General features: G+C 43.3%; 6 protein-coding genes across 12 annotated transcripts; 2 read left to right on the top strand and 4 right to left on the bottom strand.

Annotated features, from left to right (window-relative positions):
* Window positions 1–469: 469 nt before the first annotated feature.
* Window positions 470–10,031, bottom strand: LOC6598861 (serine-rich adhesin for platelets). Its single transcript, XM_026992122.1, has 7 exons — window positions 9,276–10,031; window positions 7,729–9,215; window positions 6,736–7,647; window positions 4,296–6,654; window positions 3,780–4,235; window positions 1,258–3,719; window positions 470–674 (listed from the first exon to the last, which is right to left on the bottom strand). Exons 1-7 carry the CDS (start codon window positions 10,029–10,031, stop codon window positions 470–472), a joined length of 8,637 nt encoding a protein of 2,878 aa, XP_026847923.1.
* Window positions 10,032–10,490: 459 nt separating this feature from the next.
* On the bottom strand, window positions 10,491–14,823 carry LOC6598863 (aldose reductase). 4 transcript variants are annotated; one of them, XR_003409092.1, is made up of 7 exons: window positions 14,765–14,823; window positions 14,619–14,703; window positions 12,305–12,447; window positions 11,758–12,241; window positions 11,481–11,689; window positions 10,928–11,112; window positions 10,491–10,638 (listed from the first exon to the last, which is right to left on the bottom strand). XR_003409092.1 is itself a non-coding variant. In XM_026992067.1 (6 exons), exons 1-6 carry the CDS (start codon window positions 14,806–14,808, stop codon window positions 10,593–10,595), a joined length of 1,011 nt encoding a protein of 336 aa, XP_026847868.1. In that variant the 5' UTR covers window positions 14,809–14,823; the 3' UTR covers window positions 10,491–10,592. The 4 variants fall into 4 exon arrangements, 2 of the variants coding, with proteins under 2 accessions (XP_026847868.1, XP_002023994.1); XR_003409093.1 differs by lacking the exons at window positions 14,619–14,703; window positions 14,765–14,823 and adding an exon at window positions 14,010–14,129; XM_026992067.1 differs by lacking the exon at window positions 10,928–11,112.
* Window positions 14,824–15,496: 673 nt separating this feature from the next.
* LOC6598881 (alcohol dehydrogenase [NADP(+)]) lies at window positions 15,497–17,130 on the bottom strand. 2 transcript variants are annotated; one of them, XM_026992053.1, is made up of 4 exons: window positions 16,983–17,130; window positions 16,640–16,818; window positions 15,871–16,569; window positions 15,497–15,810 (listed from the first exon to the last, which is right to left on the bottom strand). In XM_026992053.1, exons 1-4 carry the CDS (start codon window positions 17,049–17,051, stop codon window positions 15,741–15,743), a joined length of 1,017 nt encoding a protein of 338 aa, XP_026847854.1. In that variant the 5' UTR covers window positions 17,052–17,130; the 3' UTR covers window positions 15,497–15,740. The 2 variants fall into 2 exon arrangements, with proteins under 2 accessions (XP_026847854.1, XP_002023993.2); XM_002023957.2 differs by having other exon boundaries at window positions 16,640–16,782; window positions 16,983–17,051.
* A 251-nt stretch (window positions 17,131–17,381) lies between these two features.
* LOC113566457 lies at window positions 17,382–18,376 on the top strand. 2 transcript variants are annotated; one of them, XM_026992100.1, is made up of 3 exons: window positions 17,382–17,905; window positions 17,992–18,059; window positions 18,117–18,376. In XM_026992100.1, the coding sequence occupies exons 1-3, from the start codon at window positions 17,831–17,833 to the stop codon at window positions 18,280–18,282; spliced, it is 309 nt and encodes a 102-aa protein (XP_026847901.1). In that variant the 5' UTR covers window positions 17,382–17,830; the 3' UTR covers window positions 18,283–18,376. The 2 variants fall into 2 exon arrangements, with proteins under 2 accessions (XP_026847901.1, XP_026847900.1); XM_026992099.1 differs by having other exon boundaries at window positions 18,114–18,376.
* Window positions 18,377–21,134: 2,758 nt separating this feature from the next.
* LOC113566458 lies at window positions 21,135–21,962 on the bottom strand. Of its 2 annotated transcripts, none has more exons than XM_026992101.1 (3): window positions 21,606–21,962; window positions 21,452–21,519; window positions 21,135–21,397 (listed from the first exon to the last, which is right to left on the bottom strand). In XM_026992101.1, exons 1-3 carry the CDS (start codon window positions 21,678–21,680, stop codon window positions 21,229–21,231), a joined length of 312 nt encoding a protein of 103 aa, XP_026847902.1. In that variant the 5' UTR covers window positions 21,681–21,962; the 3' UTR covers window positions 21,135–21,228. The 2 variants fall into 2 exon arrangements, with proteins under 2 accessions (XP_026847902.1, XP_026847903.1); XM_026992102.1 differs by having other exon boundaries at window positions 21,135–21,394.
* A 405-nt stretch (window positions 21,963–22,367) lies between these two features.
* On the top strand, window positions 22,368–23,816 carry LOC6602831 (PCI domain-containing protein 2 homolog). The gene has a single exon (XM_002027829.2). The coding sequence runs from the start codon at window positions 22,389–22,391 to the stop codon at window positions 23,577–23,579; it is 1,191 nt and encodes a 396-aa protein (XP_002027865.1). The 5' UTR covers window positions 22,368–22,388; the 3' UTR covers window positions 23,580–23,816.
* Window positions 23,817–24,466: the final 650 nt, after the last annotated feature.

Here is a 24,466-nt window from a genome sequence, read left to right as displayed (position 1 = left end):
TATTTACACATGTAAGTTTATTTTTATTCCGAATTCTTGGTGCATATTTAGGTATTTGCTTCAGTGTGTTTGCTGATTGTTAACTCGGCTTAGTGTGCACTAACTATCGATATTTTTCGTGGGAGATTGGTATCTTATCTGAGATGAAGATCGAAGCCGTAAAACTGTTAAGCCGAAGCAAACGGAAGTTGTGAAATATCATACTAGTTTAAGTACATTAGGCATTTACCTCAGACGTCTCCTCCAGTCTTGGGTGCAACAGTGTGCATTTAAGACAACATTTTGGAGCGTGTAAGGCCAGGAAACCCATTTCCCACAGCTTGACAGCCATACATTCATATTATCGCATTTGCAAGCATATTGGACAAAAAAAAAAACCCAATAAGGTAATATTCAAATGCATATATATTTTACAATCGTTAAAATCAATCATTTAACTGAAAGTCTATAGTCGTACCGTGCCGAGGGCCTAACCCCATTTATGCGGTCCACGACTTTTGATAACGATTGTTCCATCCACCCCAACCGCTTCCATATGGACGCCAGCCGTACCGCCAATTAGGTCGGGCTCCAACCCAACGTCTGTTTCCTCCCCACCAGTATTGCCCGGGGTATTGTCCGGAGCCTTGCAGTGAGCCAGCTTGATCTGATGTTTCATCGCCGGAACTTGATTCCTGCACATTTTTCATGTCTTCTGAATTATCTTCAGATGCCACATTATCATCTGCGTTTTCGGTGTCGTTTTCATTGGCTTCTGAGGATGTTTTTGTCCATGATCGGGACCCTTGATTTCCTGAGTTGAGCAGCTCATTGCGACCGTTGCGGTCCCTGCCAAATCTGGCACGGAAGTCTGCGGAGCCGGTTAAATCAGAGCTATCACCAGAGAAGCCTGAGCGCTGAGACCAAGAATGTGAGCCACGAGATCCTATGCCCCTGCCAGAAGTTTCATCTTCTGTCAATGAGCCCGGTGTAGCCCTTTTGATAAGTTTAGACCATGAGTTCGATCCGCCATCTATGGAAGACGCATCAATTGCTGGTTGGCTAGTGATTTGAGTGGTGGAACGCTTTGACCATGCCTTTCTTGAACCTGAACCGGATTTGCCTGTGATTGAACCTGGAACTGGAACCCCATAAGCTTTACCACCATTGGATATTTTCTTGGATGACCTTGACCAGGAATATGATGTTTTAGTCTTAGGTACATTCAAAGAACTAGATGTATATGTGGTTGTAGTTTTGCTTGAGGTAGAGCCTGACTTTCCATTCGACTTTGGCACATCCGACAAAGATGTGGGTGCACTTTCGCTTGACGATGACTCTTTAAGTGCCTTGGGAACACCTGATGAGCTAGAGGAATAGGTCTTGGTAGTTTTGCTTGTGGTTGTGCTTGATTTTCTGTTCTTCTCAGGAATCCTCGAAGAGCTCGAAGTATACGTCTTTGTAGTTTTGCTCGACGTCGAGCTTGATTTTCCACCATTAACAACAGTGCTTCCCTGACTGGCATCTACAACAGGTTTGCCATTGATTGATGTTGTTATGGTGGTTGTTTTAGTTGAAGAAGACTTCTTCGAACCTCCGTTACCCTTTGTGGAGCTTGATTGGCTCACATTAACAACTGGCTTCGACGAGGAGCTTGTCGGAGTATTTCCACTGGAAGATGTTGTGCTTGTTGTCGTGGTGGAAGAGGACTGACTTGAGCTTCCACCCTTTTTACTTGTGCGACTATAGACAACGGGGTCAGACGAGGAGCTTGACTTTTCATCATTGGATGTGGAGGTAGTTGTTGTCGTAGAAGAAGAGGACTGATTCGAGTCTCCACCTTCAACAGTGCTGTTGGACTCGCTGGCATCGACAACGGGCTCAGACTCTGAAGTTGTGGTGGTTGTTGTCGTTGTAGAGGAGGAGGACTGATTCGAATCTCCACCATCAACGGAGGAGGACTGATTCGAATCTCCACCTTCAACGGTGCTGCTGGACTCACTGGCATCGACAACGGGCTCAGACTCTGAAGCAGACTGATTGCTTTCATCGTTGGATGTTGTGGTGGTTGTAGTCGTTGTAGAAGAAGAGGACTGATTCGAGTCTCCACCTTCAACGGTGGTGCTGGACTCGCTGGCATCGACAACGGGCTCAGACTCTGAAGTTGTGGTGGTTGTTGTCGTTGTAGAGGAGGAGGACTGATTCGAATTTCCACCATCAACGGTGCTGCTGGACTCGCTGGCATCGACAACGGGATCAGACTCTGAAGTTGTAGTGTTCGTTGTAGAGGAAGAGGACTGATTCAAGTCTCCACCTTCCGCGATGCTGCTGGATTCGCTGGCATCGACAACGGGCTCAGACTCTGAAGTTGTGGTGGTTGTGTCCGTTGTAGAGGAGGAGGACTGATTCGAGTCTCCACCTTCAACAGTGCTGCTGGACTCACTGGCATCGACAACAGGGTCAGACTCTGAAGTTGTGGTGGTTGTTGTCGTTGTAGAGGAGGAGGCGGACTGATTCGAGTCTCCACCTTCAACAGTGCTGTTGGACTCGCTGGCATCGACAACGGGCTCAGACTCTGAAGTTGTGGTGGTTGTTGTCGTTGTAGAGGAGGAGGACTGATTCGAGTCTCCACCTTTAACGGTGGTGCTGGACTCGCTGGCATCGACAACGGGCTCAGACTCTGAAGTTGTGGTGGTTGTTGTCGTTGTAGAGGAGGAGGACTGATTCGAATCTCCACCATCAACGGTGCTGCTGGACTCGCTGGCATTGACAACGGGATCAGACTCTGAAGTTGTAGTGTTCGTTGTAGAGGAAGAGGACTGATTCAAGTCTCCACCTTCCACGATGCTGCTGGATTCGCTGCCATCGACAACGGGCTCAGACTCTGAAGTTGTGGTGGTTGTTGTCGTTGTAGAGGAGGAGGACTGATTCGAGTCTCCACCTTCAACAGTGCTGCTGGACTCGCTGGCATCGACAACGGGATCAGACTCTGAAGTTGTGGTGTTCGTTGTAGAGGAAGAGGACTGATTCAAGTCTCCACCTTCCACGATGCTGCTGGATTCGCTGGCATCGACAACGGGCTCAGAGTCTGAAGTTGTGGTGGTTGTTGTCGTTGTAGAGGAGGAGGACTGATTCGAGTCTCCACCTTCAACAGTGCTGCTGGACTCACTGGCATCGACAACAGGGTCAGACTCTGAAGTGCTGGTGGTTGTTGTCGTTGTAGAGGAGGAGGCGGACTGATTCGAGTCTCCACCTTCAACAGTGCTGTTGGACTCGCTGGCATCGACAACGGGCTCAGACTCTGAAGTTGTGGTGGTTGTTGTCGTTGTAGAGGAGGAGGACTGATTCGAATCTCCACCTTCAACGGTGCTGCTGGACTCACTGGCAGCGACAATGGGCTCAGACTCTGAAGCAGACTGATTGCTTTCATCGTTGGATGTTGTGGTGGTTGTTGTCGTTGTAGATGAGGAGGACTGATTCGAGTCTCCACCTTCAACAGTGCTGCTGGACTCGCTGGCATCGACAACGGGATCAGACTCTGAAGTTGTGGTGGTTGTTGTCGTTGTAGAGGAAGAGGACTGATTCGAGTCTCCACCTTCAACAGTGCTGCTGGACTCGCTGGCATCGACAACGGGATCAGACTCTGAAGTTGTGGTGTTCGTTGTAGAGGAAGAGGACTGATTCAAGTCTCCACCTTCCACGATGCTGCTGGATTCGCTGGCATCGACAACGGGATCAGACTCTGAAGTTGTGGTGTTCGTTGTAGAGGAAGAGGACTGATTCAAGTCTCCACCTTCCACGATGCTGCTGGATTCGCTGGCATCGACAACGGGCTCAGACTCTGAAGCTGTGGTGGTTGTTGTCGTTGTAGAGGAGGAGGACTGATTCGAGTCTCCACCTTCAACAGTGCTGCTGGACTCGCTGGCATCGACAACGGGATCAGACTCTGAAGTTGTGGTGTTCGTTGTAGAGGAAGAGGACTGATTCAAGTCTCCACCTTCCACGATGCTGCTGGATTCGCTGGCATCGACAACGGGCTCAGACTCTGAAGTTGTGGTGGTTGTTGTCGTTGTAGAGGAGGAGGACTGATTCGAGTCTCCACCTTCAACAGTGCTGCTGGACTCACTGGCATCGACAACAGGGTCAGACTGTGAAGTTGTGGTGGTTGTTGTCGTTGTAGAGGAGGAGGCGGACTGATTCGAGTCTCCACCTTCAACAGTGCTGCTGGACTCACTGGCATCGACAACAGGGTCAGACTCAGAAGTTGTAGTGTTCGTTGTAGAGGAAGAGGACTGATTCATGTCTCCACCTTCCACGATGCTGCTGGATTCGCTGGCATCGACAACGGGCTCAGACTCTGAAGTTGTGGTGGTTGTTGTCGTTGTAGAGGAGGAGGACTGATTCGAGTCTCCACCTTCAACAGTGCTGCTGGACTCGCTGGCATCGACAACGGGATCAGACTCTGAAGTTGTGGTGTTCGTTGTAGAGGAAGAGGACTGATTCAAGTCTCCACCTTCCACGATGCTGCTGGATTCGCTGGCATCGACAACGGGCTCAGACTCTGAAGTTGTGGTGGTTGTTGTCGTTGTAGAGGAGGAGGACTGATTCGAGTCTCCACCTTCAACGGTGGTGCTGGACTCGCTGGCATCGACAACGGGCTCAGACTCTGAAGTTGTGGTGGTTGTTGTCGTTGTAGAGGAGGAGGACTGATTCGAATCTCCACCATCAACGGTGCTGCTGGACTCGCTGGCATCGACAACGGGATCAGACTCTGAAGTTGTAGTGTTCGTTGTAGAGGAAGAGGACTGATTCAAGTCTCCACCTTCCACGATGCTGCTGGATTCGCTGGCATCGACAACGGGCACAGACTCTGAAGTTGTGGTGGTTGTTGTCGTTGTAGAGGAGGAGGACTGATTCGAGTCTCCACCTTCAACAGTGCTGCTGGACTCACTGGCATCGACAACAGGGTCAGACTCTGAAGTGCTGGTGGTTGTTGTCGTTGTAGAGGAGGAGGCGGACTGATTCGAGTCTCCACCTTCAACAGTGCTGCTGGACTCACTGGCATCGACAACAGGGTCAGACTCTGAAGTGCTGGTGGTTGTTGTCGTTGTAGAGGAGGAGGCGGACTGATTCGAGTCTCCACCTTCAACGGTAATGCTGGACTCGCTGGCATCGACAACGGGCTCAGACTCTGAAGATGTGGTGGTTGTTGTCGTTGTAGAGGAGGAGGACTGATTCGAGTCTCCACCTTCAACAGTGCTGCTGGACTCACTAGCATCGACAACAGGGTCAGACTGTGAAGTTGTGGTGGTTGTTGTCGTTGTAGAGGAGGAGGCGGACTGATTCGAGTCTCCACCTTCAACAGTGCTGCTGGACTCACTGGCATCGACAACAGGGTCAGACTCAGAAGTTGTGGTGGTTGTTGTCGTTGTAGAGGAGGCGGACTGATTCGAGTCTCCACCTTCAACAGTGCTGTTGGACTCGCTGGCATCGACAACGGGCTCAGACCCTGAAGTTGTGGTGGTTGTTGTCGTTGTAAAGGAGGAGGACTGATTCGAGTCTCCACCTTCAACGGTGCTGCTGGACTCACTGGCAGCGACAATGGGCTCAGGCTCTGAAGCAGACTGATTGCTTTCATCGTTGGATGTTGTGGTGGTTGTAGTCGTTGTAGAAGAAGAGGACTGATTCGAGTCTCCACCTTCAACGGTGCGGCTGGACTCACTGGCAGCGACAATGGGCTCAGACTCTGAAGCAAACTGATTGCTTTCATCGTTGGATGTTGTGGTGGTTGTTGTCGTTGTAGAGGAGGAGGACTGTTTCGAGTCTCCACCTTCAACGGTGCTGCTGGACTCACTGGCAGCGACAATGGGCTCAGACTCTAAAGCAGACTGATTGCTTTCATCGTTGGATGTTGTGGTGGTTGTTGTCGTTGTAGATGAGGAGGACTGATTCGAGTCTCCACCTTCAACAGTGCTGCTGGACTCGCTGGCATCGACAACGGGATCAGACTCTGAAGTTGTGCTGTTCGTTGTAAAGGAAGAGGACTGATTCAAGTCTCCGCCTTCCACGATGCTGCTGGATTCGCTGGCATCGACAACGGGCTCAGACTCTGAAGTTGTGGTGGTTGTTGTCGTTGTAGAGGAGGAGGACTGATTCGAGTCTCCACCTTCAACAGTGCTGCTGGACTCACTGGCATCGACAACAGGGTCAGACTCTGAAGTTGTGGTGGTTGTTGTCGTTGTAGAGGAGGAGGAGGACTGATTCGAGTCTCCACCTTCAACAGTGCTGCTGGACTCACTGGCATCGACAACAGGGTCAGACTCTGAAGTTGTGGTGGTTGTTGTCGTTGTAGAGGAGGCGGACTGATTCGAGTCTCCACCTTCAACAGTGCTGCTGGACTCACTGGCATCGACAACAGGGTCAGACTCAGAAGTTGTGGTGGTTGTTGTCGTTGTAGAGGAGGCGGACTGATTCGAGTCTCCACCTTCAACAGTGCTGTTGGACTCACTGGCAGCGACAATGGGCTCAGACTCTGAAGCAGACTGATTACTTTCATCGTTGGATGTTGTGGTGGTTGTAGTCGTTGTAGAAGAAGAGGACTGATTCGAATCTCCACCTTCAACGGTGCTGCTGGACTCGCTGGCATCGACAACGGGATCAGACTCTGAAGTTGTGCTGTTCGTTGTAAAGGAAGAGGACTGATTCAAGTCTCCGCCTTCCACGATGCTGCTGGATTCGCTGGCATCGACAACGGGCTCAGACTCTGAAGTTGTGGTGGTTGTTGTCGTTGTAGAGGAGGAGGACTGATTCGAGTCTCCACCTTCAACGGTGCTGCTGGACTCACTGGCAGCGACAATGGGCTCAGACTCTGAAGCAGACTGATTGCTTTCATCGTTGGATGTTGTGGTGGTTGTTGTCGTTGTAGAGGAGGAGGACTGATTCGAGTCTCCACCGTCAACAGTGCTGCTGGACTCGCTGCCATCGACAACGGGATCAGACTCTGAAGTTGTGGTGTTCGTTGTAGAGGAAGAGGACTGATTCAAGTCTCCACCTTCCACGATGCTGCTGGATTCGCTGGCATCGACAACGGGCTCAGACTCTGAAGTTGTGGTGGTTGTTGTCGTTGTAGAGGAGGAGGCGGACGGATTCGAGTCTCCACCTTCAACAGTGCTGCTGGACTCACTGGCATCGACAACAGGGTCAGACTCTGAAGTTGTGGTGGTTGTTGTCGTTGTAGAGGAGGAGGACTGATTCGAGTCTCCACCTTCAACAGTGCTGCTGGACTCACTGGCATCGACAACAGGGTCAGACTCTGAAGTTGTGGTGGTTGTTGTCGTTGTAGAGGAGGAGGAGGACTGATTCGAGTCTCCACCTTCAACAGTGCTGCTGGACTCACTGGCATCGACAACAGGGTCAGACTCTGAAGTTGTGGTGGTTGTTGTCGTTGTAGAGGAGGCGGACTGATTCGAGTCTCCACCTTCAACAGTGCTGCTGGACTCACTGGCAGCGACAATGGGCTCAGACTCTGAAGCAGACTGATTACTTTCATCGTTGGATGTTGTGGTGGTTGTAGTCGTTGTAGAAGAAGAGGACTGATTCGAATCTCCACCTTCAACGGTGCTGCTGGACTCGCTGGCATCGACAACGGGATCAGACTCTGAAGTTGTGCTGTTCGTTGTAAAGGAAGAGGACTGATTCAAGTCTCCGCCTTCCACGATGCTGCTGGATTCGCTGGCATCGACAACGGGCTCAGACTCTGAAGTTGTGGTGGTTGTTGTCGTTGTAGAGGAGGAGGCGGACGGATTCGAGTCTCCACCTTCAACAGTGCTGCTGGACTCACTGGCATCGACAACAGGGTCAGACTCTGAAGTTGTGGTGGTTGTTGTCGTTGTAGAGGAGGCGGACTGATTCGAGTCTCCACCTTCAACAGTGCTGCTGGACTCACTGGCATCGACAACAGGGTCAGACTCTGAAGTTGTGGTGGTTGTTGTCGTTGTAGAGGAGGCGGACTGATTCGAGTCTCCACCTTCAACAGTGCTGCTGGACTCACTGGCATCGACAACAGGGTCAGACTCAGAAGTTGTGGTGGTTGTTGTCGTTGTAGAGGAGGCGGACTGATTCGAGTCTCCACCTTCAACGGTGCTGCTGGACTCACTGGCAGCGACAATGGGCTCAGACTCTGAAGCAGACTGATTGCTTTCATCGTTGGATGTTGTGGTGGTTGTAGTCGTTGTAGAAGAAGAGGACTGATTCGAGTCTCCACCTTCAACGGTGCGGCTGGACTCACTGGCAGCGACAATGGGCTCAGAGTCTGAAGCAAACTGATTGCTTTCATCGTTGGATGTTGTGGTGGTTGTTGTCGTTGTAGAGGAGGAGGACTGATTCGAGTCTCCACCTTCAACAGTGCTGCTGGACTCACTGGCATCGACAATAGGGTCAGACTCTGAAGTTGTGGTGGTTGTTGTCGTTGTAGAGGAGGAGGAAGACTGATTCGAGTCTCCACCTTCAACAGTGCTGCTGGACTCACTGGCATCGACAATAGGGTCAGACTCTGAAGTTGTGGTGGTTGTTGTCGTTGTAGAGGAGGAGGAGGACTGATTCGAGTCTCCACCTTCAACAGTGCTGCTGGACTCACTGGCATCGACAACAGGGTCAGACTCTGAAGTTGTGGTGGTTGTTGTCGTTGTAGAGGAGGCGGACTGATTCGAGTCTCCACCTTCAACAGTGCTGCTGGACTCACTGGCATCGACAACAGGGTCAGACTCAGAAGTTGTGGTGGTTGTTGTCGTTGTAGAGGAGGCGGACTGATTCGAGTCTCCACCTTCAACAGTGCTGTTGGACTCGCTGGCATCGACAACGGGCTCAGACCCTGAAGTTGTGGTGGTTGTTGTCGTTGTAAAGGAGGAGGACTGATTCGAGTCTCCACCTTCAACGGTGCTGCTGGACTCACTGGCAGCGACAATGGGCTCAGACTCTGAAGCAGACTGATTGCTTTCATCGTTGGATGTTGTGGTGGTTGTAGTCGTTGTAGAAGAAGAGGACTGATTCGAGTCTCCACCTTCAACGGTGCGGCTGGACTCACTGGCATCGACAACGGGCTCAGACTCTGAAGCAGACTGATTGCTTTCATCGTTGGATGTTGTGGTGGTTGTTGTCGTTGTAGAGGAGGAGGACTGATTCGAGTCTCCACCTTCAACAGTGCTGCTGGACTCACTGGCATCGACAATGGGCTCAGACTCTGAAGTTGTGGTGTTCGTTGTAGGGGAAGAGGACTGATTCAAGACTCCACCTTCCACGATGCTGCTGGATTCGCTGGCATCGACAATGGGCTCAGACTCTGAAGTTGTGATGGTTGCTGTCGTTGTAGAGGAGGAGGCGGACTGATTCGAGTCTCCACCTTCAACAGTGCTGCTGGACTCACTGGCATCGACAACAGGGTCAGACTCTGAAGTTGTGGTGGTTGTTGTCGTTGTAGAGGAGGCGGACTGATTCGAGTCTCCACCTTCAACAGTGCTGTTGGACTCGCTGGCATCGACAACGGGCTCAGACTCTGAAGCAGACTGATTGCTTTCATCGTTGGATGTTGTGGTGGTTGTAGTCGTTGTAGAAGAAGAGGAAAGACCAGAGCTTCCGTTGGTGGTGCTCGATTGGGTGACCCCATTGTAGAGGTCTCTCAATGATCCTAGCAGATCTTTTTCATCGGTGGATGTTGTGGTGGTCGTGTCACTTGATTGGCTTGGATTGGTACCTAATTGGTGGATAATTTGAGAACTTTGGTCTTGCACGGTAATTTGGTTTTTTCCGTTTGCACAATTCACATAGTTTGGGTTTCCCAAAAGTTCTCCGTCATGAAGAAGAATCAATTTTCCGAACAGCCTATCGAGTAGCCACAGCCGGATATCCTTTCGTATTTCTATGAGAGTTTGTCGAACACTTTCACAGCATGGCTGGGCTTTTATTTCCGGTGCACCCACTGCGGTTACGGGTAATGATGATTGGGACGCCGCGAGGGACAGTAAAGCGGCAAGAACCGCGACGTATATCAAGCGCATGGTCGTCTAGGAGACCAAGAGTCAGATCTACTAGATCTGTTAGCCGAATTGGAGGTTCACCGTCTTTTATACCTTAACATGGGGAACAGATCAGCGATCCCATTATATTTCGGCTGTTTGCGTAGATGCTTTTGTGGGGCTTGCAAAAATTTCAATTGTTCAAAAACATTTGGTATTTCTATTGTTGCCAAAAAAAATGTATAACAAAAACTGAATAAACTGTCTGAACTAAACTATGGATTAAAGTCAATACCTTTTAAAAATTAATAAAACAACTGTGCAAAATATTTGCTCGTAGCTTGGATTAAACAATTGTTAGATCTTTGACTCGACGTAAATCGCTCGCTCGTGGCAGGGCCATACGTCAGAGCTGCAGGAGCCGATTGCCTCACATAGTCTTTCTTTGGCAAAGACAAATATAAAATTTCTGCAAAAATTCAGTTACAATACAGCAGCGAAATAGTTCCAATTGTGATTATTTATTCATACGGTTTAACATTAGGTGTTTGTGTAACAAATTAAATTTTAAAAGTGTAGCACTGGGTCGGCACCTCTTGCCAACTAGTATTCATCATTCTCAAAGGGATGGTGGGGATGTCCGTAAACGCTGTAAAATATTAGAGAAGACGTAATTAAAAGTTGATTCAAGAAATTAAATTAAGAAGATTTTGGTTAGCACTCTCCAAAAGAGAGAACAGCTTTACGGTTAAGCGCATAAAACATACGAGCAGATTGTTAGGCTACAACTATGTTCAAGCTCTCAAATTAGTTCAAATAAATCAAGAACATCAAATAAAAGCAGGTAAAAAGTCAAGCGGGGGAAATACATTTTTTGGTAAACAGAAATTAACTGAGGGGTGAAGGAGAAGGCACTGAAAGAATTTAAATAAACATACGCATACACCAGATATCTGTTTACAAAGATTTGCCTTGAATGTCGATCGTTGTTAGTCTTGCAATATTATTTGGTTTCAATGTGTATTATTTCATAATAAGTATTTTTTGAATTTTATGTTGATATTGGTTTCATTTCGCTTAAAACTCGTCGTGAAATGGGTAGTATTTATGACAACCAGCCTCTCTAAATAAATATAAACAATAATTGGAATAAAAATATTGAAATAATTTTGTGCATGTGTAGGAGTATTATGCAAATGAAAATCTGTTTTTTATAATTAAAATAATAGTCGTTAACCTGAAAAAGTCAATAACTATAGAATTTCTAGATTTCGAGGGTATATAAATTCATTAATATGCAGTGAAAAATCTTTACGACCGATTGATCCCCTTGCAGTCAAGTAAGTGGCAACAAGATGGTTTTACAGATGGACAGTCGGATAGATTTTCTATTATCCTTTTAATATTTCTGTGATAAAAGACAGCACGACTAAAACTTTTCTTAAAACATAACCTGATACTTTTTAAATAAGGAATACATTAATTACTCACTTGAGCAAAGGCACAAAACGACCATTGCAATCGAAGCTTTCGATTATTTCGATTTCTTCAGGGGTCAAAACGAAATCAAAGACCTGGAAGTTCGACTCGATGCGCTCCTTGGTCACTGACTTGGGAATAACGATGTTTGCGCGCTGGACCTGGTAGCGGATGAGAATCTGTCCAGGTGTCTTCTTCTTCTTTTCAGCAATCTCCTTAATCTATAAAATAAATGAAAAATATGAAATTGACGGTATATTGAGAACAAATCAAATGCACTCGCAAGTACCTTAGGCTCCTCTAGAATCACTGGATCGCCAGACTTGGCCCAGGGACGGTTGGGCGATCCCAGTGGACTGTATGCGGTAATAGTAATATCGCGAGACTTACAGAAATCAATGAGCTTCTTTTGTGTCAGATACGGGTGGCACTCAATCTGATTGGTTGCCGGAGGGATTTTGGCCACATCCAGGACGCGCTGGATCTGTTTCTTGTTGAAATTGGAGACGCCAATGGACTTGACGAGACCATCCTGCACCAGTTTCTCCATTGCCTTCCAGGTATCTACATAGTCGACTGGCGAGAACAAGGTCTTGCCTTCCTTATCGGTTGGGAAGAGGTCGCAGCCCTCCTTGTAGCCCATTGGCCAGTGGATCAAGTACAAGTCGATGTACTTCAATTTTAACGCTTCCAATGTGTTCTCACAGGCGTTGCGGACCAAGTCCGGGCGGTGGAAAGTATTCCACAGTTTGCTGGTAATGAACAGCTCCTCTCTGCAAGCCAGACACGTGTCATTATAAAAACCATGCCCAAAATGAACTCAATTGCGTACTTACCGCTTCACAACTCCCTCCTTGATCTTAGCTTCGATGCCAGCACCGACCTCATCTTCGTTCTGGTAGACGTGGGCACAGTCAATGTGCCGGTACCCAGCGTCAATGGCCACTTTCACAGCTTCAGTCACCTGACCTTTGGGGCTCTAAAAAGACGAACATATAGTTGGCATAATTGTGACAAGGCTCATTTGGATCGGTGTAATAGTAATTTGCTAATTGATCGACCATTTTTCACGACTCTATCACAATAATATATTTATTTGCAATATCATCTCAATAAGAAAGGAAGGTCTTTGAAAGTACAAACAATATCGCACTGTTCTTCTTCTATTGTGTACGTCATCGTGGCGAAATTAAAGTTCTAGATGGAATTTCGCAATCCTAATCGTTGCTGAGAAAACTTTCAGTATTCAGGGGCTTGATTTAGAAATCGAATTATATGTGCGTTTTTCCTATCTGACATTTGACGTCACTTATCAGCAAAAGTGCTCCCTATATTAAGTAATTATGTCAAAATATTCAGCTCTTTTCTGTTCAATTAATTAGGGATAGACATACTCGTATAAGAATGATAGATGACAAGCTGGTGCTTTGGGAATCGGATCTGTTCGTACTGCTATTTAATTTAGCTAGCAGACTAGATTTAATTTATGGCTTGAACTATTTCCATCATATACACATATGCACATATGTACATATGTCTGTGTGTACATACGATTATCTCTATTCGGTACAAAAATTTGTATACTAAAATGATAAGAGCTTTCTTAACCAACTTAATAATTGCCTTACAATAATCGTGCTGAAATATATTCAAAATATAATGAATGCTTCCCTTTTTTACACGATCGATCTGTAAAAGTATTAACTAAAAGCTGCGCTTTCCTGTCTTGTTTGGATTATTTTAAATTAAAAAATATATAAAAATGGTAATCGGTAAAAATACGTTTTCTATTTAAAGGAGGCTTGTCTTAGACGATTTTCAGATCTAGGTCTCTAATATCCCCCGTTGTCTCACTTCACCAAAATCTTTTACAAAACATTATCAATCAGAAACGATCAATCCGAGATAAGAATTTTTATCAACTTCTGGCCCACCTCAAAAGGTTTGTAGACTTAAGATGTGTGGCACAACCAATGTATGGTATGGAGTGATGTGGCAGAATTTTGATTAAAATTTCCACTGTCTTTAAATGGACAAGAGGTCACCTTGACAGAAGTAACACAAAGTTTGTAAACTCCAGTGCTAATTCAAATTGATTTGAAAGCATTTAACATTTGTACATACATGCATACATATGGTATTAACATATAAATCTAAGTCTGCGTAACAATGGAAAATTTCCAAATTGCTTAGTTGGAAGATTAGACGATTTGTAAGTATTATTACTTAGTATTCGTAACTGATATAATCTATACATGCATATGTATTCATATGTATATGTACATAGAATAGCCGGCTAAACATAACCGGCAAAACTATCAGCAAAAAGACGCGTGTTAAGCTTTTTCATTTGCTATCAGAGAAAAATTGGAATTTAGAAGAGAAAATATGGGAAGTCGTGGGCAGCGGAAAACTACTTAACAAAAATGCATACAAAGGGAGACACATACATACATATGTATGTATGTGAATATATTCGAACATATGTATAAGTATATGCAACTGTAGATTAATTGGTGCAGTTATCAACTATTTACTTACGCCCCAAGTGCCCAGACCGAGAATGGGAATCTCGTGGCCATTGTTGAATTTCACGTTTGGTACTTTAGAAGCCATGGTACTCTTTGCTAGCTTTTCTTGGTTACTTTTCAGGGATTACAAAATTATAATAATAATACACAAAGGCCACTAAAAGACTGAATAATGCGGCACAGCTGTTCGCACATTTATACAGTCCAGAAGCTTTTGCGCGGTGAATTTATGCATGAGAATACCCAATCATCGGTACTATCGTATGAAATCCCTCACTGAGGCCCAGGCCAGGGCTGCATGCGGGTGCACAGCTGTGTGATCGCAGCCGTTCAGTTTAAATGTTTAAATATCAGCGGGCCGGAGGGAGACGGTCAGAGACGAATCATAGGTAAAATAAGAATTGAAAGCCATATGAAGCATCTTGGAATTGTATTTTGCTTTTTGCTCTTAGGCTCTTTACCGCCCGATAAGCACACAATTGTAACTTAATCATTATAAAAGTAATACATTTTTCTAATTAATTTGGATCAGTTCTAGAGGATGATAAGCACACCGCAAATATTTTACCCAAGCTGTGGAATGCTTCGACAAATGTATAAGGATATCAATTGCACTTACCAACCAAGTTCCAAGTCCAATCAGAGGCATTTCTTTTCCGTCCGCCAAAATGGCTTTGGGTACTTTGCTGACTTTCGTTTGGCACCTGATAACAAAAATGAACGCTTAAAAGACCTCTTTTCATCCTCTTATGCTATGTTACCTACCACATAAAACGCTCGGGCTTGCCATAATTTCTGATGTTCATCATTGTTTTTGGATTATGTTGGCCAATAGCACCAGCCAGGCGCAAAGCAAACATGGGCTTGAATACACGGATCATTGTTTGTTGATTTTGTAGATACACCAGATATATATATTACTTATATTTGAGTAGGAATTCGATTGAGTACACGTTCAAAATAGAAAGTTCAATGGTTACTTTGTTTCTAAGGAACGTCTTATTTTCCATTTAATGTTTGTTTTCGTCATCGGGAGAGACCTACGAATCAAACGTCATCCAGACGCACGATCTTCAAAGTTTAGGTCCTTCGCCCATATGACCCTAATTGCTAAAGATATAAAAACCCAATCTGTTGTCTTTGCCAATAATTTAAAAACATTTATAAAATAAAACGAAATAAAATAAAAAGCTTTGCTTATCGCACAAAAATATCGAACCTTTGTCACTCTACAAATATATTATCAAAAAATCGGTATTCCTGGTATTTTCTATCGAAATGTGTGGAAAACGCGCCATACTTGATATCAATAATAATGTTTGAATGTACTTTTATGTTAAAGTTAATTATTCCTGAACGTTCTGAACGGAAATAGCATTAGCTTCATAAGTCAACTTATTCTGGGAATCATGTATTTCCTCATGAAGTTGTCCACGAGCCAGAATCAGCATATAAACAGGGAAGAGTTTTTGCAATAAATAACTTTTAATGGTTCCGAGCTGCATGATAGGCTGTATATGGTACATATTAACATGATCTGTTATACATTTTAAAAAGTGTGACAGATGTTTTTTAACAGGAACTCCTGTGAGTCCAGGGGAATATGCCAAATGTGAAGTAATAACTTTTTCTAATTAAAATATTTCCTGATTAGCTGATGAGAGGATCGACTTCTGTATTCGTTGTCCTCGCTTCCTTAGAAGAACGCAATCTCTTTGTCCTTCTTCTATGTTGACGTTGCTCATAGAGAAACGTTCTGTTCCTGAGAATTTTGACCTGGCTCAAAAGGGTGATGAGGGTGGCCATAAGCGCTGGAGGGAGATTCCGTTATATTGTGATACATAAGATTTGTGAAACCATGACAGACTTACGCCTTCATGGTCATGAAGCGACCATTGCAATCCAGACCATCGATAGCTTTGACGTCGTCGATGGCCAGCTGAAAGTCCCAGATCCTCTTGAAGTTGTCGTGCATGTGCTGCTTACTGACAGATCGCGGTATCACGATAATGCCCGACTGCGTTTGATAGCGCAGCAGCACCTGGGCTGGGGTCCGTCCATACTTTTCCGCAACGCTCACGATGATCGGGTTCTGCAGCAACGGATAGCTGCCAGGCTTCTCGTACGGGGTGTGTCCCGATCCCAGGGAACTGTAGGCAGTCACACCAATGGCATTATCGTAGCAGAGCGTTATCAATGATTTCTGGCGGAGGTACGGATGACACTCGATCTGGAGCATCACGGGCTTCAGCTTGGCCAGGCACAGCAGACGATTGATCTGCTTCTCGTTGAAGTTGGATACTCCGATGGCATTGACGAGGCCGCTGTCCACAAGGTCCTCCATGGCCTTCCAAGTGTCTAGGTAGTCGATGTCTTCGAAGACTGCCTTGCCGGTGTCGGGACACGTGGGATAGAGATTGTCACCCGACTTGTAGGCCATGGGCCAGTGCATGAGGTAAAGATCCAGATAGTCGAGGCCCAGATTACGCAGGCTCGTCTCGCAGGCCGCCCGCACCAACTCCGGCTTGTGGAATGTGTTCCATAACTTGCTAGTGATGAAGAGCTCGTCTCTGCGGAATGGTTTTGCAAACCGTATGGTTTAGCAGTGGGAATGAACAGAACTTGAAGCACGCCTCTCACCGCGTCACGAGGCCTTCCTGAATCTTCTCTCTAATAGCAACTCCAACATGTAGCTCATTCCCGTAGATGTGGGCGCAGTCAAAGTGGCGGTAGCCTATGTCAATGGCATCCTTTACGGCCTGTGCAACGACTTCTGGCGGGCTCTGAAAGGAGAACACAACGCGGGTGGAACTTGAATGCTTAAATGTAGCAGCAGCTTTGAAAGCTCTACGAGTGCTTTCATTTTGGCAGTGGCATTGACCATAAAACCAACTTGCAAACAAAAACACATTTGCTTGCATTCTTGTATGAGGATTTTAAAATGGATGATAAATAATCAATAGAACCATTCGCAAATACTCACGCGCCAGGTGCCCAGGCCGACCATTGGCATATTTCTGCCGCTGCTCAAAAGGAAACTTGGCGTCGACATTGCCGGTCTCTGTGAATCTCTCCTTTCGTGTCGGATATGGAATTAAAGCGTTTTGCCGATGATGAAAAGGATTTTGAGTTTTAATTTATCATTTATCGAAAGAATCAAACATACAGGCTTGTAAATTTGGCAACAAATGAAATCTGTTCTGACAACTTTTGCGGGTATATGTATATATGTACATATATGTATGTATTTAGTTTAAATTTAGAATTTTTGTTGGCAACTAAAAGAGACTTACAGCCCATGGTCATGGTTTTAGTGGTCTCGGGAAGGGCGACGTGACGGAGCTTCCAAGTGAGATAAATTATATGAATTTCACCACTTTTTTAAATTAATTTTGAATTTTCAACATAGCCGCTACGTGTGTTCCCGCTCTTTTTTTGATAGTCTTCGGAAAATTCCCTAACGCGTTTATACGATTTATCTTCCAACCGTTACGATCAATCACAAATTATACACCATATAGATGAGCCAGTTCATAAACCGAACATGTCGCAAACTTGTGTACAAACTTTCTGGATTGTATCCCAGGGTCATCGGCTCTCTAAGATGACCAAGGCTTTAGCCTTCACTTTTCCGTATCCTGCGCCGCTCTGGTGATTTTCCCACTTTAAATCAGATGGCGCGTGAGCCCTCTTTTTGAACCGGGCCGCCGCAGGCCCCGCCGCACCCAGTTGGGTGTTGTCGGATCAATACTGCATCCATGATCGCGTGCATCGCGCCAGCAGCTGGTACATTATTAATTTATCTGCAGTTTTGTACGACGTACGACGTACATGCTTCGCAGGTGCCTACATTACCGACATCGTCTTCCCTCCTGCACCATGCTTTACCTTATCGGCTTTGACCGGGTAAGCTTTCTTTGTTTCTCCCCCTAATCACCTCTACCATTGATTATTTTTTCTTGGTTCTTCTTATATTTTTGTATTTCCTCCAGCTCAATTGGCCGAGACCCTCTCTGGCCACAAACTGCTATGCCGCGATCCCCTCCCGTTACACTGCCAGGTAGAGTATTATTATGCAATCATTTGCTTTATTTAGCTCTTCTCTTCATTTTAGCAGGTTGCCCCCTTCAGTGGCCAGTAATACCTCTTGCGAGCCCGTGGATACCGATATGCCCATCATGACCGGCCGACATCGCGAACTCCCCGCCGGCTCCTGCGCAAGGGACAACGATGCCGTGCGCCCCTCGGCGCATGATTCCTGTCGCGGGAGGCTGTGGCCTTAGCGTCTTGCTACTGCCATGGCCCATTCTGATTTTTCCGCCTTTACAGACCGCTCACCACCGGTAACTCCTCCGCGCGTGATTCCGCCGTAGCTCCTCGTCCTTTTGGGATTTCCAAGGAATGTGCTCCTGGCTGGACTGTGGCAGCCACTGGCTGTCCTGCTGCGGCCATAGCCGTAATTTCGCTGCTTTGTCACTGAGTCGACAATGTGGCGGGTAAGCTTTCCTGCAGCCCCTCATTCATACCCCACCGAATCAAACGCTGGGCTTTAGCTTCGAGACGCGTAAGTGAATCAGTTTATAATTGTGGATATATTTTAAAATAAATCTTCCTTCACAGATGACCGCAAACCCGAGTCGTGGGATACCAATAATAATTATTCAATAAAAATAAGGATTAACAATTATAATAATAGTTATACGATAAAAATCAAGAATAACAATTATAATAATAGTTATTCAATAAAAATAAAGAATAACAATTATAATAATAGTTATTCAATAAAAATCAAGAATAACAATTATAATAATAGTTATACGATAAAAGTCAAGAATAACAATTATAATAATAGTTATTCAATAAAAATCAAGAATAACAATTATAATAATAGTTATACGATAAAAATCAAGAATAACAATTATAATAATAGTTATACGATAAAAATCAAGAATAACAATTATAATAATAGTTATACCATAAAAATCAAGAATAACAATTATAATAATAGTTATTCAATAAAAATCAAGAATAACAATTATAATAATAGTTATACGATAAAAATCAAGAATAACAATTATAATAATAGTTATTCAATAAAAATCAAGAATAACAATTATAATAATAGTTATTCAATAAAAATCAAGAATAACAATTATAATAATAGTTATTCAATAAAAATCAAGAATAACAATTATAATAATAGTTATTCAATAAAAATCAAGAATAACACTTATAATAATAGTTATTCGATAAAAATCAAGAATAACAATTATAATAATAGTTATTCGATAAAAATCAAGAATAACAATTATAATAATAGTTATTCAATAAAAATCAAGAATAACAATTATAATAATAGTTATACGATGAAAATCAAGAATAACAATTATAATAATAGTTATACGATAAAAATCAAGAATAACAATTATAATAATAGTTATACGATAAAAATCAAGAATAACAATTATAATAATAGTTATACGATAAAAATCAAGAATAACAATTATAATAATAGTTATTCAATAAAAATCAAGAATAACAATTATAATAATAGTTATTCAATAAAAATCAAGAATAACAATTATAATAATAGTTATTCAATAAAAATAAAGAATAACAATTATAATAATAGTTATACGATAAAAATCAAGAATAACAATTATAATAATAGTTATACGATAAAAATCAAGAATAACAATTATAATAATAGTTATACGATAAAAATCAAGAATAACAATTATAATAATAGTTATACGATAAAAATCAAGAATAACAATTATAATAATAGTTATACGATAAAAATCAAGAATAACAATTATAATAATAGTTATACGATGAAAATCAAGAATAACAATTATAATAATAGTTATACGATAAAAATCAAGAATAACAATTATAATAATAGTTATACGATAAAAATCAAGAATAACAATTATAATAATAGTTATTCGATAAAAATCAAGAATAACAATTATAATAATAGTTATTCAATAAAAATCAAGAATAACAATTATAATAATAGTTATTCAATAAAAATCAAGAATAACAATTATAATAATAGTTATTCAATAAAAATAAAGAATAACAATTATAATAATAGTTATACGATAAAAATCAAGAATAACAATTATAATAATAGTTATACGATAAAAATCAAGAATAACAATTATAATAACAATTTTTATTGAATAACTATTATTATAATTGTTATTCTTGATTTTTATTGAATAACTATTATTATAATTGTTATTCTTGATTTTTATTGAATAACTATTATTATAATTGTTATTCTTGATTTTTATTGAATAACTATTATTATAATTGTTATTCTTGATTTTTATCGTATAACTATTATTATAATTGTTATTCTTGATTTTTATTGAATAACTATTATTATAATTGTTATTCTTGATTTTTATGGTATAACTATTATTATAATTGTTATTCTTGATTTTTATCGTATAACTATTATTATAATTGTTATTCTTGATTTTTATTGAATAACTATTATTATAATTGTTATTCTTGATTTTTATTGAATAACTATTATTATAATTGTTATTCTTGATTTTTATCGAATAACTATTATTATAATTGTTATTCTTGATTTTTATTGAATAACTATTATTATAATTGTTATTCTTGATTTTTATTGAATAACTATTATTATAATTGTTATTCTTGACTTTTATCGTATAACTATTATTATAATTGTTATTCTTGATTTTTATTGAATAACTATTATTATAATTGTTATTCTTTATTTTTATTGAATAACTATTATTATAATTGTTATTCTTGATTTTTATCGTATAACTATTATTATAATTGTTAATCCTTATTTTTATTGAATAATTATTATTGGTATCCCACGACTCGGGTTTGCGGTCATCTGTGAAGGAAGATTTATTTTAAAATATATCCACAATTATAAACTGATTCACTTACGCGTCTCGAAGCTAAAGCCCAGCGTTTGATTCGGTGGGGTATGAATGAGGGGCTGCAGGAAAGCTTACCCGCCACATTGTCGACTCAGTGACAAAGCAGCGAAATTACGGCTATGGCCGCAGCAGGACAGCCAGTGGCTGCCACAGTCCAGCCAGGAGCACATTCCTTGGAACTCCCAAAAGGACGAGGAGCTACGGCGGAATCACGCGCGGAGGAGTTACCGGTGGTGAGCGGTCTGTAAAGGCGGAAAAATCAGAATGGGCCATGGCAGTAGTAAGACGCTAAGGCCACAGCCTCCCGCGACAGGAATCATGCGCCGAGGGGCGCACGGCATCGTTGTCCCTTGCGCAGGAGCCGGCGGGGAGTTCGCGATGTCGGCCGGTCATGATGGGCATATCGGTATCCACGGGCTCGCAAGAGGTATTACTGGCCACTGAAGGGGGCAACCTGCTAAAATGAAGAGAAGAGCTAAATAAAGCAAATGATTGCATAATAATACTCTACCTGGCAGTGTAACGGGAGGGGATCGCGGCATAGCAGTTTGTGGCCAGAGAGGGTCTCGGCCAATTGAGCTGGAGGAAATACAAAAATATAAGAAGAACCAAGAAAAAATAATCAATGGTAGAGGTGATTAGGGGGAGAAACAAAGAAAGCTTACCCGGTCAAAGCCGATAAGGTAAAGCATGGTGCAGGAGGGAAGACGATGTCGGTAATGTAGGCACCTGCGAAGCATGTACGTCGTACGTCGTACAAAACTGCAGATAAATTAATAATGTACCAGCTGCTGGCGCGATGCACGCGATCATGGATGCAGTATTGATCCGACAACACCCAACTGGGTGCGGCGGGGCCTGCGGCGGCCCGGTTCAAAAAGAGGGCTCACGCGCCATCTGATTTAAAGTGGGAAAATCACCAGAGCGGCGCAGGATACGGAAAAGTGAAGGCTAAGCCTTTGGCCGCTTAGAGACCCAGAGCCGATGACCCTGGGATACAATCCCGTTTGCGACATGTTCTGTGTATGAACTGGCACATATACATTATACTGTATGATTAGTTGTTTACCTCGCGCTGTTTAAATAAAGCGGGTTTCAGTGGTCGTTTTTTTATCGGTATATTTACGGTAGATCAGTATATAATGGTATATTTTGTCAATTTCATTAATCTATTAAATTTCATTTTCAACGGTATATAGAAATCCAATAAAAGCAAGTCGTAAGAATACACCAGTTAAATAGAAAATTGATTCATCAATCGTATAAATTTATGATGGCATATGTAAAATATAACTTGAATTAATCAGTATCTTTACGGTATATTTTTCAAATGCGACGGTATATGGCAGAATATTTCCGAGAGTCGGACGGTATATTTTAACGATAAATCCGCGGTCACACTGCAGTGATCCTCTTGCCGGCGAAAAATAAAAACAAAATAAAAAAATATGTTTGGGTCGCTTGCAAATTACCTTAGCAATGTTGAGCGCTGTGCCGAAGCCTGCAGTGGTCAAGCTCTGAGCGACTTTCTTTCACTGCGCGACGTTCACGTACAGAACGACAAGCTGCATGTTGCCCAGCCGGAGAAGATGGTGGAGCGCTACTTGGATGCGCCACTGGACGAGGTGGTAGGCGCCCATCTGAAGGTGATCTATTATCTGGCGCAGAACCCGACCAACTACATGGAGGCCTACACTCAACAGGCGGCCTGTTGCTCGGCGGTGGTGAAGCTGCTGCAGATGATGAAGGACGAGAACTGGTGCCTCCCGGTAATGTACCGCGTGTGCTTGGACCTGCGCTACCTTGCCCAGGCATGCGAGAAGCATGGGCGCAGTTTCACACCCGGCCAAATACTGGAGAAGGCAGCAGACTGTATGATGGCCTGCTTCCGAGTGTGTGCCGCCGACGGACGCGCCTCCGAGGAGGAGACCAAACGCCTGGGGATGATGAACTTGGTGAACCAGCTATTCAAAATATATTTCCGCATCAATAAGCTCCATCTGTGTAAGCCCCTCATCCGAGCCATCGACAACTGTGCCTTCAAGGACACCTTTCCACTGCCCGAGCAGATAACCTACAAATACTTCGTCGGGCGCCGAGCCATGTTCGACTCCAACTACCGCATGGCCGTCGAGGACTTGTCGTATGCCTTCACCCACTGCCCGGACCGCTTCGGCAGCAACAAGCGTTTGATACTAATCTACTTGGTACCTGTGAAAATGCTGCTTGGGTACCTGCCCAGCAAGGTGCTACTCCAGCGCCACGATCTGCTGCTCTTCCACGACCTGGCCCAGACCCTGAAAGCCGGAAATGTCAACAAGTTCGATGAGATTGTACGCGAAAACGAGAAGGTGCTGATCCGAAGCGGCATCTATTTGCTGGTCGAGAAGCTCAAGTTCATCGTCTATCGTAATCTATTCAAGAAAGTGTTTGCCATCCGCCAGACTCACCAGCTGGACTTGGGCGACTTTATGACGGCGCTGCAGTTCGTTGGCGTTACGGACGTGTCCCTCGACGAGACGCACTGTATCATTGCCAATCTCATCTACGAGGGTAAGATCAAGGGCTACATCTCATATGCCCACAACAAGCTGGTTGTATCCAAGCAGAACCCCTTTCCTCCATTGATATCAGTGTAATGCATTTGATGGAATTTCAACATTATTAAGTTAATATGGATATCCATATTAATGGATCGACTCTAACTAGTAATTATTCTTAAGCGATTGTTTGATTGAGCGGAAAGAAGCTTTTTATAATATAGAAAACACCAGCTGCTCAAACTTGAATTTCGACTCTTTCCACTTGAGTACGATAAATTTTAATTAAGGAAGCTAAATTCAATAAACGGCATGGGGTCACGGCTCAAACTCAGATTTCAAAGAATTCGATACGCGGGAACAAACATCAATAGTGTCCCTACTTCACTTCAAATGAGGACTGGGACAGAAATAAAAAGCTTATTGGAAAGGCATGGCTTTCCTGGTATGGAATTGGTATCGAACTGGTGGCAACGCAACATCAGAAAAACGATTAATGTGAGCTGACAAGCCAAACAAGTATTCATAGTACAGTGTATTGAAGTTAAGTTTATTGCCAACGAGAGTATAGTGTATACCTGCAGCTCTTTGCGTATCTTTGAAATCGGTATATTTCTGAGGGTCAGACCGTTTACGTTAGCGAACATACTAATTTTCTTGCCGCCATGTCTAGCTCACACACCTTGGAAATGTTTAGACATTTTCTAAGATTTTTCAGTATTTCTTGAGACGAGTTATGGACTTAACATGAGAACTTAAAATTGGACCGTCTCTTATGATAAAATTTTGATTTCAAAGCTGACGGTCCTAGCTAGCTAGTAATATTCAACCGAATATAAAAAACGAGGAATATAGGAATATTTCAATACATATAAATATACTAAAGAATATTTACGGTATATTTTGAAATTAGTGACGTATTTTCGGTATTTCTGAGGGTCAGAAGCTCATAATGCAACGAAAACATGAGTCGTAATTTTGAATGG

Source organism: Drosophila persimilis, unplaced genomic scaffold (genome assembly GCF_003286085.1).
Source record: "Drosophila persimilis strain 14011-0111.01,24,50 unplaced genomic scaffold, DperRS2 tig00000700-arrow-arrow-pilon, whole genome shotgun sequence".
NCBI classification, from domain to species: domain Eukaryota; kingdom Metazoa; phylum Arthropoda; class Insecta; order Diptera; family Drosophilidae; genus Drosophila; species Drosophila persimilis.
Note: the sequence above shows the minus strand (reverse complement) of the source record. Positions and strands in the feature narration are given on the sequence as shown.

Excerpts from the sequence above, each read along its gene's own strand:
- LOC6598861 (XM_026992122.1), bottom strand. The coding sequence starts at position 10,031 with ATGCGCTTGATATACGTCGCGGTTCTTGCCGCTTTACTGTCCCTCGCG. Across the intron at positions 6,655-6,735 it reads ACCACAACTTCAGAGTCTGA|CACAACTTCAGAGTCTGATC; the intron begins GCCCGTTGTCGA and ends TACAACGAACAG. Across the intron at positions 3,720-3,779 it reads CCAGCGAATCCAGCAGCATC|TCTGATCCCGTTGTCGATGC; the intron begins GTGGAAGGTGGA and ends ACAACTTCAGAG.
- LOC6598863 (XM_026992067.1), bottom strand. The coding sequence starts at position 14,808 with ATGATGAACATCAGAAATTATGGCAAGCCCGAGCGTTTTATGTG. Across the intron at positions 12,242-12,304 it reads AAGGAGGGAGTTGTGAAGCG|AGAGGAGCTGTTCATTACCA; the intron begins GTAAGTACGCAA and ends TCTGGCTTGCAG. Across the intron at positions 11,690-11,757 it reads TGATTCTAGAGGAGCCTAAG|ATTAAGGAGATTGCTGAAAA; the intron begins GTACTTGCGAGT and ends TTTATTTTATAG.
- LOC6598881 (XM_026992053.1), bottom strand. The coding sequence starts at position 17,051 with ATGTCGACGCCAAGTTTCCTTTTGAGCAGCGGCAGAAATATGCCAATG. Across the intron at positions 16,819-16,982 it reads TCGGCCTGGGCACCTGGCGC|CATTCAAGTTCCACCCGCGT; the intron begins GTGAGTATTTGC and ends GCTACATTTAAG. Across the intron at positions 15,811-15,870 it reads CGCTTCATGACCATGAAGGC|CGCTTATGGCCACCCTCATC; the intron begins GTAAGTCTGTCA and ends ATCTCCCTCCAG.
- LOC113566457 (XM_026992099.1), top strand. The coding sequence starts at position 17,831 with ATGCTTCGCAGGTGCCTACATTACCGACATCGTCTTCCCTCCTGCACC. Across the intron at positions 17,906-17,991 it reads ACCTTATCGGCTTTGACCGG|CTCAATTGGCCGAGACCCTC; the intron begins GTAAGCTTTCTT and ends TATTTCCTCCAG. Across the intron at positions 18,060-18,113 it reads CCCTCCCGTTACACTGCCAG|CAGGTTGCCCCCTTCAGTGG; the intron begins GTAGAGTATTAT and ends TCTTCATTTTAG.
- LOC113566458 (XM_026992101.1), bottom strand. The coding sequence starts at position 21,680 with ATGCTTCGCAGGTGCCTACATTACCGACATCGTCTTCCCTCCTGCACC. Across the intron at positions 21,520-21,605 it reads ACCTTATCGGCTTTGACCGG|CTCAATTGGCCGAGACCCTC; the intron begins GTAAGCTTTCTT and ends TATTTCCTCCAG. Across the intron at positions 21,398-21,451 it reads CCCTCCCGTTACACTGCCAG|CAGGTTGCCCCCTTCAGTGG; the intron begins GTAGAGTATTAT and ends TCTTCATTTTAG.
- LOC6602831 (XM_002027829.2), top strand. The coding sequence starts at position 22,389 with ATGTTTGGGTCGCTTGCAAATTACCTTAGCAATGTTGAGCGCTGTGCC.